At 39.9% G+C, this 15253-nt stretch overlaps 1 protein-coding gene across 12 annotated transcripts in view; it reads right to left on the reverse strand.

Moving 5' to 3' along the window:
* Positions 1-15253, reverse strand: part of Tbck (TBC1 domain containing kinase) — a 136560-nt gene that overhangs the window by 14131 nt on the left and 107176 nt on the right. For 11 of the 12 annotated variants that reach the window (XR_005879313.1, XM_013121928.3, XM_013121927.3 and 8 more), the window contains one exon: positions 4754-4913. Coding sequence is in view for 11 of the 12 variants with exons in the window: in XM_013121928.3 (XP_012977382.1) it covers positions 4754-4913 (160 nt within the window). In the remaining variant the exon portion in view is untranslated. Of the gene's footprint in view, positions 1-987; positions 1266-4753; positions 4914-15253 lie in introns of those variants that run through there. The other variant, XM_021234007.2, reaches the window with a different exon arrangement.

The following is a 15253-nucleotide window of genomic DNA, read 5'->3' on the forward strand; positions in this document are numbered from 1 at the left end:
ATTTCACTTAATCTTAATGCTTTAGTATATTATATTTCCACTTTTGTTTATTTAAAGAATTAGGCTGGGCCTAGTGGTGCATGCCTTTAATTGCAGCACTCGTTAGGCAGAGGTGGGTGGATCTCTGGTTGTTTGAGGTCAGCCTGGTCTACAAAGCAAGTTCCAGGACAGTCAAGGGACGCAGAGAAACCCTGTCTCAAAAAACCAAAACCAGAAAAAATTAGAAAAATTCTTTTTTGATTTCTTGATTAATCCATTGATCGTTCAAAAGTTAACTTACATACATTTGTAGTTTATAATGCTTTCCCTACAACTGACTTTTAGTTTTCTTTGAACTGTAATTAGAAAATATGTGATATTTCATTTTATAAATTTTGTGGGGAATAATTTGTTGCTTATTACATACTATATTTTGGAAACTGTCCATGTGTGAGTAAAAGGAATATTGGGCAGCTGTTTGATGGGCTGTTAAGAACTCCAAGCACATGAGGTCTAGGGTTAATTTAATTCCACTGTTTATTTCTTAACATTATTTGGTGCTCTGATATCGGGGACCATGCACACATACATATGTCTGTCATTTTGTTTTTGAGTTGACTCCTTTATCACCTGCTGACTGTACTTATTTCCTCAGACTGGTCTGATACAAGTATGTGGAGGAATGGGTTAGGGTCACCTCACCAGTCTATGACCATACCACCCTGACCACAGTGGATCTTGTCTGAGCTCTGAAGCAGGGCAGGGCTGAGCTAGTCAGTACCTGTTTTGCTGCTATGCTACTAAACTCCAGAACTTTTACTATTCCCATATATAAAAGTAGTATAGTGGGTGATATTATTAATTTCCTTAAGAAACTTTACTTATCTTGTCTAATAGCTTTAATTAATGCAGAGATTTAAATGTTATTTTAACTTTAGAATTGAACAAACGAAGACTTGAAGAAGCCAAACCTGACCTCAGCATGAACTAAGGTGGTGATTAATTACAGAGGGGGAGGGGATGCTGGAGAACTACAATGGGCAGTGCTGACCAAGGATAGCATGGCAGACTTGTTACCACTCCTCGAGAGAAAGGAGCCAGGGCTTCATGTGCGAACTGTGGGGAGAGGCCGTCCACAGGGAACTGCTGTTTTCAGTAGAGAGACACTGGCCTGAGATCACGGTTGAGAAAGATCTAGGAGGACAAATGTCCTGCTTCCTTCCGAGCTCCTCACTCGAAACAACTAGGACTCAGAACTCACAGGCATTTTCCTTTGTGGGCGAAAGCTATGAGAGGAAGGGGAGAGGATTGGTCTGCAGTGGCAGTGGAGTGTAGAGAAGATACTCAGCACAAACACAGACACAGTGGGATTCCAATACCTCACGCTGACATGCATTCAATTCAGTGCGTGTGGGGGAGCATCTATACTGCTGTACAGATCTGGGCAGCAGAGGGAAATAGGAAGGCGTACGAATAAGTATCTGAAGTTGTCTTTTGACCTTTGATGAGAAACATTATTAAAGGTAGATCAGATTCCTGAACTATCACAAATGGGTTACTGTTATTGGATTGGAGCACTAGTAGCTGTGCATATGATTTGTTTAGTCACTATTGTCTATAAATGAGTCAGCAAAAAGGATGTGAAGAAAAAGTGTAATTAATAGTACCTGACTTCTAATGAACATGACACTGATTTAGAATATGACGGCTCAGCACTGTTAAATATCCTATACTGCATGTGGACATCCATTCTTCTATATTTTCTCCATATTCTGAACTTAGTTATTGGTTTATACAGAATAGATTTTTAAGTTAATGGCTTAATAAAAGAAATAATCTATGTATTGACAGGTATGTTTTACCTGTATGGTAAAATTAGATAGATGACACCGATTAGTATGATTAGGATGTTTGGAAGCAGCTGGCAGTTTAAGGAATTTTAACCTCTAAAGTCTACTTATTAAAAATTTCTTTCAAGTGGTGAATGTTTTATGAAAATAGAGCCATCATCCGGCAAAGTTGGCCTCATGTACTATGTTGTGTGTGAAGTCAGAGCAAGCCCATTTGAAAGGCAGGACACATGGCAGCATTCAGACTCCAAAGCCTCCTGCGGTGAGCTAATGGCAGGGCTTACAGAGTGATATAGCATATGTTCTTATCATGGCTATGGGCAGGTACATCAGGTAAACTGAATCCAGTTGTTCTCATGTTTGAGTTGGGTAGGATGATTCTCCCTTGTTTTAGCTACTTTCCCTGTTGCTGTGATAAAAACACCTTGACAGAAGCAATGAAAGAAGAAAGGGTTTTAGTTTTGACTCACCACATTCAAGGGTGTAGAGTCTATCACGTCAAGGTGGCAGGAGATGGAGGCAGCCAGTCACGTGTGTCTACAGCCATGCTCAGTCACATACATGTGTCTACAGCCATGCTCAGCTTCCTTTCTCCACTTACACAATGCAGGAGTGGCACACCTAGCGGGCAGGCCTTCCTGCCCCAATGCAGACACACACACACACACAGAGTCATGTCTAGAGGCCTGTCTTCCAGATGAATCTAGATTCTGTCAGGTTGACAATGAACTCTATCACAGTCGCTTATAGACAGTTATGAAAAACAAGGAGACAAAACATGGGATGTACTTAGCCCAGCACCTCTCATGTAAAGGCTAGTCCATAACTTGGGATTGCTGCCACTGTAGGGATTCCTTCCTAAGTCTGTATGTTACCTGGAGTCTAGAAGTACGGGATTCGCAATAGTGGTGTGGATGTATGGGGTGACTAAGTAGTGTAGCAGCAGTCATAAAATGACATCTTACATCACGATAATACAGTTACCATGGCTGCAATTATATATGCTGCCACTGATTTGGGATTATGGATTTAAGTGACAACTACTTACTCTACTTTCTTGAAAAGGGTGCACTTGGATATTCTGTTACATATTATATATTGCCACAATTTATATGAGAGGTGTGATTTATGACATAATTAGTGAAGATACAAAGACAAGGTTGGCCTTCATTCAATGTCAAAAGTAAGTACTGTCCTTAGCCTTTCACTTCTAAAACAACTTGTAGTTAGTAATTTTAAATTTTTTTGTGTATTCATTCACTCATTGTGTGTGTGGATGGGGAGGTGAGCATACATTTACATGTAGAGGTTGGGGAACCACTTGTGGAAGTCGTCTTTCTCCGTTCACCACATTTATGGCTTGCCCCTTTTATAGAAACATAAAGGAAACTGGATGGGAATACTTTAACTCCCATTCCTAATTTTCTCAGTGAGGAAAATTTCCCAACACATTGCTGACCCTTCTTTGGTCTCCTTTTTCATTCTGCCCTAGGTGCCATGGATTCATTTGATTGGCTAATCTGGGAAAGCTCAGCCTGTATTCCCCCAGAAAGATATTCCTAGGAGTGATTCCCCCATTTTGGGGAAAGGGCTTGGATGGGGTGGGTTCTGCATTTTCTCAATACAGGAATGTTCTCTACTGGCTCTGGGGATGTCCTTTGTGACCCTGCTTGGCTCTCATATGCTGTAGTCCCTAACACTTTTCTTTATCTCTCTTTCTGAGACAGGATCTCTCTACATAGTTCTGGCCCTTGCTACACGTGCTATCTAGACCAGGCTGGCCTTGAACGCAGAGAGCCATCTGCCCCCTGAGTGTTGGGATTAAAGGTATGTGCTGCCACACCAGGCTCTAATTTTTTTCTTTCATGGTGGCAATTTTTAGCAGTTATATCTACTTTTTATTTTTCAGTTTCCTTAGACTACAGCAATTTCTCTCTCAATCTGGAGAGGGAGTTCAACTTTTTGTTTCACACACCTGAAACAGACAGCCAACCCTTGAGTTTCTAGGTAAACAAAGCTTACCAAAGCCCAATAAATGCCACCCAGGCAGCTTCCAGAGCCTATGATCCCACCCTAATTCTCTGACAAAGGTTCAGTCTGTATTTTTGAAATTTTAAAAGCAGCTAGAATAGACATAGAACAAAGGAGTACCAGCCTACAATCCACACTTCCAGAGAAACTAGTTAAGAATGAGGACTGTAAGAGAGACACACACGGTCCACCAGTGAAGGGGAAAGGGACAAGAGCCTCTGAACAAATTGGGAGCATGGGGGGAGGGGGTACGAGGTAGGAGAACATGAGGGATCAGGAAGATTGAGAGGGGAGAGGAATAGAGAAGAGCAAGAAAAAAAAGACATCAATAGAGGGAGTCACTATAGGTTTAAAGAAAACCCAAAAGGAGAAAAAAATACTTCTATACATTATAACAAAATAATGGAAGTATCTAAGTTAGAAAGAAAGGAGGCTTAATTAGTTCACAGTTGCAAAGGGAAGAAGTCCAAGGCCTACAGTCAGTGCCCACTGTGGATGGCGGTAACCTACCAATGTGGAGGAAGAGAGCACATCTTGGTATTGGAAGTCAGCAACCCAGTCCTATAGTCCCTTATGGAGACAAACCTCCACTGACCACATGACTTCCCACGAGACTGCCTCTTAAAGAGCCCATCTTTGGGTATAATCAAATTTAAGACTAAGCTCCTGACAGCAGCAGCAGCTACCACCTGGGTTTTCCCAGGCCTCCTACTTTCATCCAACGCTGAAAACTGGAGGTGGGGTAGTGGGAGGAAGGAGGCTTCCATAAGAGACAAATCTAGAAAAGGACACAGACAGCTGGGTTTATCTACGTATGACTGCCTCTGAAGAAACATTTTCCACAATCTGGACAGTGGGCAGGAACAATGCGGGACACTCCTGAGGACACTTACCTCGGCGGTGGGCTTTGCCACGTGGCCTACGATCACAATGACCTTGCCCTTGAAGTTGTGAAGCATCGTGGTGTAAGGGCCCTGGCTGAGTTCTCCCTCCGCTGTGAAGGCAGCACTGAACGGGATGTTGATGCTGCCTGCAATGTGACCTCGAAGAAAGCTGACAACGGAGTTAAGGAAACTGCCTTTCTCTTTTTCTCTCTTTTCTTGTTTTTTGGAGTCTTGAGTGTCTGAGAGAAATAGAGGTAACTGATTCGTAGACACCAGTACTAAACATTCCCATGTTCACCCAAGTATTTTATCTAAATGAAGTAAGGTTCTTTAAGGAGGAAGAAAATTAAATTTGAAGATGAAAAGTGAAAGGAAGAGCAACTTGAGATGCAATTAGCAGTGGAAACTGACCCTGGCCTAGTGAAGCCATAGTCACCATAGACTGTCTATGTGCCATCAAGTTCACCAGCACAACCAGGCTTTTTAAAAGTAATCGCACCAGCAAATGTACTGTCTCAGGGCAAATTTGACACTGGAAACACTTGATGCCAAGTGAGACGCCACAGAGAACCGTTAGAGATCTTCAGCCCCAGCTGGGAACTGTTCTGCTGCAGGTTAACATGCTCAGCAAACTCCAGCAGGCGGCAAATTCATTATTCTGATTTTATAACCTCCAAAAGGGGCCATGTCTGGTGTTTCTTATACTTGAGAATAATTCTGATGGTCTATTACTGTTAGTTTAGAAAAATAAAGCCATCCATTAACCTCCAATATTTAGCAATGACATAAGATCTAAAACATATATGTGCTTTGCTAAGTATTTAAAAGTATAATTAGATGAACAGAAATAGAACTTTGGAAATTAAGAAGAGATGGCTACATGTAGAAAACCATAAAAGAGACGTATGACATGTTGTAATAGACTGGGTCAACTTGGGAGGACAGGGAAGGGATTTCACTGATGAAGTGATGACAAATTCTGAGGAATAAAAGTTAAGACAAAGGAACAAAATGGAGGAGGGGACGAAAAGTTTAGACAGTGGGGAAGCACATGCCTAGTTAAGGGCAAGGAAGGACATGCCATGGGATTTCGAGCATGATAAAAAGGGAGGTGGCGGCTAGACTGTGCCTGGTGTTTATGATAACGATCTTTATTCTGCTCATAAGCAAAGTCAAGTATTTTAAGCAGGAAAACACTGTACTGGTTTTGCATTTGGGCACCACTGTGGGGGGAAAGCTCAAAGGAAAGTGAATGTTCATCCAGTTAAGTTTGGGTTGTACTTCCACACTGAGGAAGGCCACAAAGGGCTGTCCATGCATTTAATGGAGCCCCTCCCCAACTTCCACTTGAGAGACTTAAGAAAAGTGACAGCTTTAAAGGTTATGAAATGAGCAGGCTATGTTTTTTTTACTCTAACCCTCTCACCACAGAAGGGAAAATATTATAGTTACATATTGAAATGACAGTTGTCACCATCCATTCTGTAGACTCATCAGCTGTTCTGTTTCCTCCTCTCTCCAGCTCCTCATTAGTGGAAACAGGAGAGATCCCAGGCTCTGACTTTCTAGAACAAGTGGGTAGCAGAAAAAAAGCACTCAATACTAATAATAATCAAGTACCTCTAACAAAACTATGAAAGGCAAACATCTACATTGGAATTGCAGTGGACATTGTTTAAAGAATTCTAGAATGGGGACACTATTTGTAAACACAGGTAAAGTACCCTTAAACTTTTCGCATGTGCCATTACTACCTGGCTGACATTAGTTTCTCAAGCATCATTATTCAGTAGTCTCAATGGGAGTCTTCATGAACAATGGAGACTTTAAGAATAAGAACTTACTTGAAAATATGTAAGCAATTTTGTTTCCAGTAAAGAGATCTTAAAAGTGACATTATTAATACCAACTAGGAGTCCAACTGCTCACTTCTCAGCAGGCCTGAATTGGCTGACAGAAAGCACTTCTGTTTCTCAGACAGCATGTCTGGGCTGTGAACAGCTTTACTTATAGTGGTTTTACAGTAGCAAATGCAATGCAAATCTATCCCAGTCTTTCTTTCTTGTTTGGACAGCCTCAGACACTGCCCTTGGTGAAAACATGTTTGCATCAGATAAGCCTACCACACCAAGTCATAGCTGGTGGAGAGAAGGACATGGAAGGTAGAGATAGGTGCCTGATGCAAACTGGGTCAATCTTATTTTCTCTCCCAAGAATGAGAAACAAAAAATAATGCATACATCGGTTAAGTTTTTAAACATAAAATCCGATTCAAATGCCTCTATATAGAATGTTAACCACATAAGAGAAAATCAGAATCCCCTATTCTAGAAGAAAAACTGCTTAATGCTACATTCTGTGAATACTTGGTTTTAGAATGTAAGACACCTGAATATAAATATTCAATAACATTATCTAAAATCATAGGAACACCTGAGCAGTTTTTATATTGCTACTTAATATGTATTTTTAAAGGAAACTTACCTATACTGCCTTTTATCACTAAAAGCTTGTTATTAACTTGCTATTTTTCCAGAATTTTCTGTTACTTATGCTTTATGGTTTAATTTTTTTAAAATGGAGATTAAACGTCAAAATGCTTGACAAAATAAGATGAAAATAAGAGTTTTGGGGAGGAGGAAAGTTCTATCCAAACCCCCAAATACTTCGTCTTCCCATTGTATTCTAGAAGACGAACATGAAGGAGCAGAGCCTTAGACCACAGCTCCCTCACAGTGCAGTCCTGGAAAACATCTAAGAACACCCTTCCCAGAACACTCTTTGTCAAGAAGCAGAGACTGAGTAAGCCCAGATGTTTGAACACACAAAACTGTCAAGTATCTACATCTTCCACCCATAACTGCATTACTGGCAAACGAGAGGAGAATGAATCTGGCCTGCTTAGAGATCAGTGCATTTACAAGCAGTCTTGTTTTAATACTTTAATGAAGAAAACAATTTAGTTACTTAAGGACCTTTTGTCCTTGATGGTTATGTTTCATTGCTCACAGCACAAGTCCTTATATGGCTGATATTAAGATGAAGTAGAATGACTCTTTCTATTCCCTCAGGCAGACACCCCCTACCCAGCCACAGGCCACAGCTGCCAGAGACCAGGCAGGCTGCTCACCTCTAACTCCTCTACTTGATGAGCGCACCCCCCCACTATCCCCAATGCAGTCTCCCTTCTTAGTCACTGTGTTTCAATCCTCAACTCCAGCACCTCATGGAACTTTCTCTGAAATTAAATACATACGTGGTCAAAAAGCAAGTCTCAACAAATACAAGAAAAGTGAACACCTCCCCCATCCTATCAGACCACCATGTATCAAAGCTGGATTTCAACAAGAGAAACAAAAGGATGCATATAAAGTCATGAAAACTGAACAACTCTCTACTGAATCACTACTGTGTCAAGACAATCATAATGAATTTACAACATACCCAAATTTATGGAACACAATGAAAGTGGTGCTAAGATGAGAATTCTTAACACTAAGTGCCTGCACATAGGACTTGGAGGTTTTCGGCAACTGAACAGTACACCTTAACAATTACCAACTTAACAGAACACATCTCTAGAACAAAAAGAAGCAAGCATACCTAAGAGGAGGAGATGGCAGGAAATAACCAAACAGCGGGCTGAAATCAAAGGTCAGTGTGTAGAATCAATGAAACAAAAACTAGATCTTGGTGAAAATTAGCAAGATAGACAAATCCTTATCCAAACTAACTAAAAGACAGAGAATATCCAAATTAACAAAACTGAAATGAAAAGGGGGGACCTAACAACAGAAAGCAAGGAAATCCAAAGAATCATTAGGTCACATACTTTAAAAATCTGTATTCCACAAAATTGGAAGATCTAAAAGAAATCGATAATTTTCTCAATAGATATCACTTACCAATGTCTAATCAAGATCAGACAAATGCATTAAATAGGTCTATAAGCCTTAAGGAAATAGAAGCAGTCATTAAGTCTTAAAAGAAAAAAGCCCATGGTCAGACCATTTTAGCACAGAATTCTACCAGACTTTCAAAGATGAGTGAAGACCAATACTACTCAAATTATTCTACAAAATACAAGTAGAAGGAACATTTCCAAATACATTTTAGGAGACCATCATCACCCTGATACCCAAACCACACAAAAATTCAACCAAGAGTATTACAGAGCAGTTTCCTGCATGAACATATATAAATACTAAAAAAAAAAACCACTCACAAATCAAATCTAAGAACACATAAAAAAGATCATCCCAGAGATGCAGGGATGGTTCAACACAGAAATATTTGCCTATGTCATCTACCGTATAAACAAACCGAAAGAAAAAAAATCCACATGATCATCTCATTAGAGACATTAGAGATACAAGGGACATACCTAAACATGATAAGCATAATTTACAGCAAGCCTATAGACAACATCAAATTAAATGGAGAGAAACCCAAAACAATTTCTCTAAACTCAGTAAACTCAGGAACAAGACAAGGCTGTTCACTCTCTCCATATTATTCAATATACTACTTGAAGTACGAGCTAGAGGAAAAAAGACAACTGAAGCGATCCAGGGCATACAAATCAGAAAGGAGTAAGTAAAACTTTCACTATTTTCAGATGATATGATCTTAAATATAAGCAATTCCCAAAATTCTACCAGGGAACTCCTAACCTGATAAACACCTTCAGTAAAGTGGCTGGTCTCAAGATTAATTAAAAAAAATTCAGTAGCCCTCCTATATACCAATGACAAATGGACTAAGAAAGAAATCAGGAAAACACCTTTAACATTAGCCACAAAAAATATAAAATATCTTGGAGTAACCTTAACCAAATAAGTGAAAGACAAACTTCATATTTTTGATGAAATAAATAGAGGAAGATACCAGGAGATGGAATGATCTCCCATGTTCACAGACCTGCAGGATTCACATAGTAAAAATGGTCATCCTATAAAAAGCAATCTACAGATTCAACATGATCCCCATCAAAATAACAACACAGTTCTTTACAGACCTTGAAAGGACAATACTCAGTTTCATATGGAAAACAACAATAACAATGAAACAAATCCAGGATAGCTGAAACAATCCTGAACAATAAAACAATTCCAAAGATATCACCTGATTTCAAGCTCTACTACAGAGATATAGTAATACAATCCACATGATACTGGCATAAAAGCAGACACACACTGATCAATAGAATGAACTCAAAGACCCAAACATAAATCCACACATCTTTGGACACATTTATTTTTTAATAAAGAAGTCAATGGAAAAAATAAAGCACCTTCAACAAACAGTGATGGTCTAACTGGATGTCTGCATGTAGAAGAATGCAAATAGATCCATATTTATCATTCTGCACAAAAAAGTCCAATTGTAACAAAGACCTCAACAGAAACTAGACACAGTGAACCTGAGAGATGAGAAAGTAGGGAATAGTTTGAATACATTGGCATAGAAGACAACTTCCTAAACAGAACACTGATAGCACAGGCACTAAGATCAATAACTACTAATACACAGGACCTCATGAAACTGAAGCATTTTTGTAAGGCAAAGGACACTATTAATAGGACAAAACAGCAGCCTACAGAATGGGAAAATATTTCCCCAATATCCAAAATACATAAAGAACTTAGAAAAGTAGACGTCAACAAGTCAAATAATCCAATTAAAAAATGGGGTACAGACCTAAACAGAATTCTCAACAGAGGAATCTCAAATGACTGAGAAACACTTAAAGAAATGTTCAACATCCTTAATATTCAGGTGAATTAAAATGAAACCTACTTTAAGATTCCATCTTAAACCTATCAGAATGGCTAAGTGACATCCCATGCTGGTGAGGATGTAAATCCCTCCATTGCTGGTGAGAGTACAAGCTGTACAGCTACTTTGGAAACCAATATGGTTTCAGAAAATTGAAAATCAATCAACCTCAAGACTCAGCTCTACCACTCTCGGGCACATCCCCAAAGGGATCTCCATTCTACCACCAGGACAATTTCTCAACTATGTTCATAGCAGCTTTACTCATAATAGCTAGAAACTGGAAATAACTTAAATGTCCCTCAACTGAAGAACAGATAAATTATGGTACATTTATACAATGGAATATTATGCAGCAGTTAAAAATGTCATCATGAAATTTGCTGGTAAATGGTAGAACTAGAAAAGATCATGAATGAGGTAACCCAGATTCAGAAACACAAACATGCTATTATCGTACTCACTAGTAAGTGAATATTAGCTGTAAAATGAAGGACAGTTTTATGTTATAATCCATAGAACCAGAGGTTAAGTGACAAAAGAGGGCTCAAGGGGACCATGGATCACCCTGGGAAAGTGAACGGATTTTGCTGGTGGACTGACGGCAGGTAGGGATGAGAACAGAAGGGATTGTGTGGGATATGGAGGGATGGAGGGATAGAGTACAGGGAGATAAGACTGTAATTGGGGGGCCTTTGGGAGAGATGTGGAAATGTAGTGCAGTGGAAACTTCCTGGAATCTATGTGGGCGACTCTAGCAAAGACTCCTAGTAATGGAGGATATGGAGACTGAACTAGACATCTTCTGTAACCAGGGAAGGCTTCCCATGCCCTACACTGCCTGGATGGCCAGGAACCAGAAGTTGGATAGTCCAGAGACCTAGGAAGGAACCAAACAGAACTGGAGAAAGAAAAAGAGTCCACAGCCAGGCTATAGTGAATGTCTTGGCCCACAGCCAGGCTGCAGTGAGTGTCCTAGCCCACAGCCAGGCTGCAGTGAGTGTTCTACATCACAGAGTACAGTGAATGTGTCCTACTCCACAGCTAGGCTGTAGTGAGTGTCCTAGCCCACAGCCAGGCTGCAGTGAGTGTCCTAGCCCACAGCCAGGTGCCCCTCCTTTAAGTTGCTCTTGACACATACTGGGTCACAGTGAGGAGCATAGCTAAAACTATACACAACAATATACTAAGTAGTTAAAGTGGACAGAAAATTTAAAAACATGTTCTGAGCATAATGCAATTACATCATATAGAGTGCTCAGATCACAGACCTGCTCATATATGTCTTTACTTCACAAAAAAAAAAATCAATTCCTTTCAAACACATGGTCAAAATTCTACCTAGAAGCAATCTCATACTTCTGAACCCTGATAGAACACAGTATTTTGCTGAGTACTGTAGTCAGTGGTACTAACCACACCAACCTCACCAAGTATGAAATCCTACATATCTCTGTGCTGGCCTACTTTCTGTGTTGGCTGGTTTAGATAATGTAACAACATCTCTTTAAACCCATTTGAAGGCTGGATCTTAACTAATGGCCCAAAGGGAAGCAGAACTAAGCCTGTGGTTTCGCCATATATAACTGAGTAGCATTAATGAAATACAAAATGTCCAGACATCATCTTCCTTAGAACTGATATTACATATCTGAATTGATGTCAGCAGCACCCCCACCATCCAGGTTTAAATTTCACTTTTAATGGCTCATCAGTGGTCACGGCTAACAACTTCCCCTCCAGCGAATCTCATCCTCCCATTATGTCCCTGCAGAGGTCTGCCAGTGTCAGACAGCATCTACCCCGAGCTCGGAGGACTGCAAAAGCAGCTGCCTAAAACTGCTTTTTCTCCCCTGAGAAATCCACTTTATTCACAAACTTTTCAACTGAAAATTTTATAAACAAAGTGTCCAGGTGACAACATTCCTACTGAGAAACGTTCAGTGGCCCAGATCTCTGTTCAGCACTCATGAAGCAGGACCTAATAATTTCCATTTCAAATAGAATCATCTGGCTGCTTTTCTGCCCAGTTCATGCAATTTTTCTCTGCCTAAACACTTTTTTACTTAGACCCATGTCCTGCTGTGCCAGTTTCAGTGAGCAATAAGGTGACAGGCTTGAGCTGTCGATTCCTTTGTATCTCTGTGTAACCTCTTAAATGTGTCCTTGGCCTCTCTGGACCTGATTCTGGAAGGACTGGGTTTTCACTCTCAAATGTCTTCTATCCCTTTTCTCACCCAATCTACTTGTACTTTAGTACCCACCATGTGGTTCAGGTTCCCATCGTTGGATTTCCATGACATTTCGGGGATGACTCACATCAGTGTGATGCAATTATCTATTTAAAAAGTCCATCCTATTAAAATTAAAATAAAAAATGATAAAAAAGAAGCCTTAGAGGTAGAAATGAACTTGGCCTTTGCCTGAGATTGAAAAAAGGCCAGTGTGAATAAAGTCACTATTAAATTAAAAAAAAAAAGTCCATCCTACCTATATGGCTGGAGAACAGGAACTCTGATTTAACTTTGTATCCCTATTGCCTAGCAGATGTCTTTAAACAGGTCCAACTGGTTTGGATACAGGGCTAAAACAGCAAATGACACCAACTGCTAGTGTAACTCTAACAACTACTAGTCCAAGCAGTGGAGATATTCCTCAGCAGTAGCTAACACACACCCCACATTAAGGAAGACCCAGACATGGATGGGATGTTTAATTTAGATAGACCGAATACAACTTACACGGGATGAGCAAAATCCCAAAGAATCTCCTCATCTCCTATCTTCCTCTCAATACAGCATCTCCACAGTGCTTTAAAAATATTTTCAGAAATACATTCTTAAGGAATAGTTAAAAAATGTTAGCATTCACTGAATATGGTGTAATAATGAAAACAGTTGGGGTTGGTCTTAGAATAAGTGTAAGCCTGAAGTTGTATTTCCTATTCTTCTTCTATCTTTTCCTCCCTCCTTCCTTTCCCCCTTCTTTCCTGAGAGCTTTAGGAATAAAGCTGTAGAACTCAGCCTTTACTTGAAGCAGATGAGATTAACATTGCCTTAAAAGTATTTCTGTTTACAGATAACATCAGTTGGACCCACATTTGCATGACTAAGGCCACCTCTAATATGAACTCTGGGAAATTTGAAACTCTAAATATTTATAGCTGCCAAATCAACAATTGGGCTGGGCATTACCTTTGAAGCCATTAACATCACTCATAAAGTCTATGCACTACACGAGAAACATTTTCTATTGCCTTTCTCCAGAATTCCCATGGATCTATTGAAAAACAGCTTTACCTAGAAACATTTCATGTTTCTTTCTTACAGAAACAGACAGAAGTAAAGCATTATTTCAGCAGAGTGACGTCAAGGCTTTAGTGGGTGTTCTAAGTGTCTGGGGGTGTGCTTTACTGCCCAGTGTGGGCAGTCTGGCTACAGCCTTCAGCTCTCTTTGCCATCCTCAGACACAGGCAGGGGGCAGGTGATGCTGGCTTGCTAATGCACTTCTCTTTACATGCAACCGAAACACAGACAATAGCTGTGACTGCAGCTTCCATGGACTCCCAGACAGCAGTCCTAGGTGGTTTGGGAAGGCAGCTCCTTAATCTACTGGCACACAGTTCATTTGCTTAAGAGTGTCTCCCTGCCTTCACATCCAAGTGTCTCATTATTTTACATAGGGAAAAAGATGAGATTAAAATTAATTTTAGAAATGTATTATCCCTTAAACACAAATGAGGAAAAATGTTTATCCATTTGGAGTCATAAGACTTTTGTCAGATAATCTCTCACTTAACTGGCTTATAAAACAAAGCAGAAAGCAGACATTGTGGGATCCCAGAATAGGAAAGTCGAGGCAGTTTTAGTGCTAGGCCGGCCTGGGGCTACACGGTTAGTCTGGTTTACACACAGCAAGTTCCAGGAAGCTCTGTCCCAACCCCCCCACCCCAAACAGTGTCCTGTTCCTGCACATCCTACTAGTCCATCAAAACTCTATCAGACCCTATTTACTTACAACACCACTAACTGCTATGTGAAACTCAGTTTCTAGATACTTTTTATCTTTCCAATCGAAATGCAATTGCCATTAACGCAAGGATTGACATTTTGATTAAAAATAGCTTTCTCATATCTGGTTATCTGATTGACATAAAAAGACAATACAATATTTGCCTAATGAATGACTGTTGGGTGAGGAAATGAGTTTGGTTTGAAATTCTCATTGAGTACTAGCTTGGCTTTAAATGGGGAAGAGAGTGGGATTTACTTTAGAATGTACGAGGCTCATACACTGCCAACTGTCTGAATTTTTTTTAACTTCGAAAGGTTTGGGGGAGGCAGTGGGGCTCTGGACTCGGCCATCCTGCCCTTTGTGTCTATAAATATCTTCTGGGCACTTTCTAAATACTAAGCCTTGGGCTGGGCTACAAAAATTAAAGGGACCCTAGTCTCTGTCTTGTCTTAGCCTGAGGTTATGTTCTCTTGATAGTGAGTTTGTTTCTTTCATTTGCTCTTACTTTTTGATGTTTCATATTCCTAGCAAATATCTTACTTTATATCTTTTAAACATTATGAACAGTCTTACAATTAAATAGCAATTTCCTATCTGTTATTAATGGTGATGACATCTAAAATTAAATCTCCCATTCTAACATGATTCTGAGCACTAAACTTGTGCATACCTTCATCACTATGTAAACCCCTTGCCTTTAATTACTTCCAAGTAGGA

The sequence above is a fragment of the Mesocricetus auratus genome, unplaced genomic scaffold (genome assembly GCF_017639785.1).
Source record: "Mesocricetus auratus isolate SY011 unplaced genomic scaffold, BCM_Maur_2.0 Super-Scaffold_100009, whole genome shotgun sequence".
Taxonomy (NCBI): Eukaryota; Metazoa; Chordata; class Mammalia; order Rodentia; family Cricetidae; genus Mesocricetus; species Mesocricetus auratus.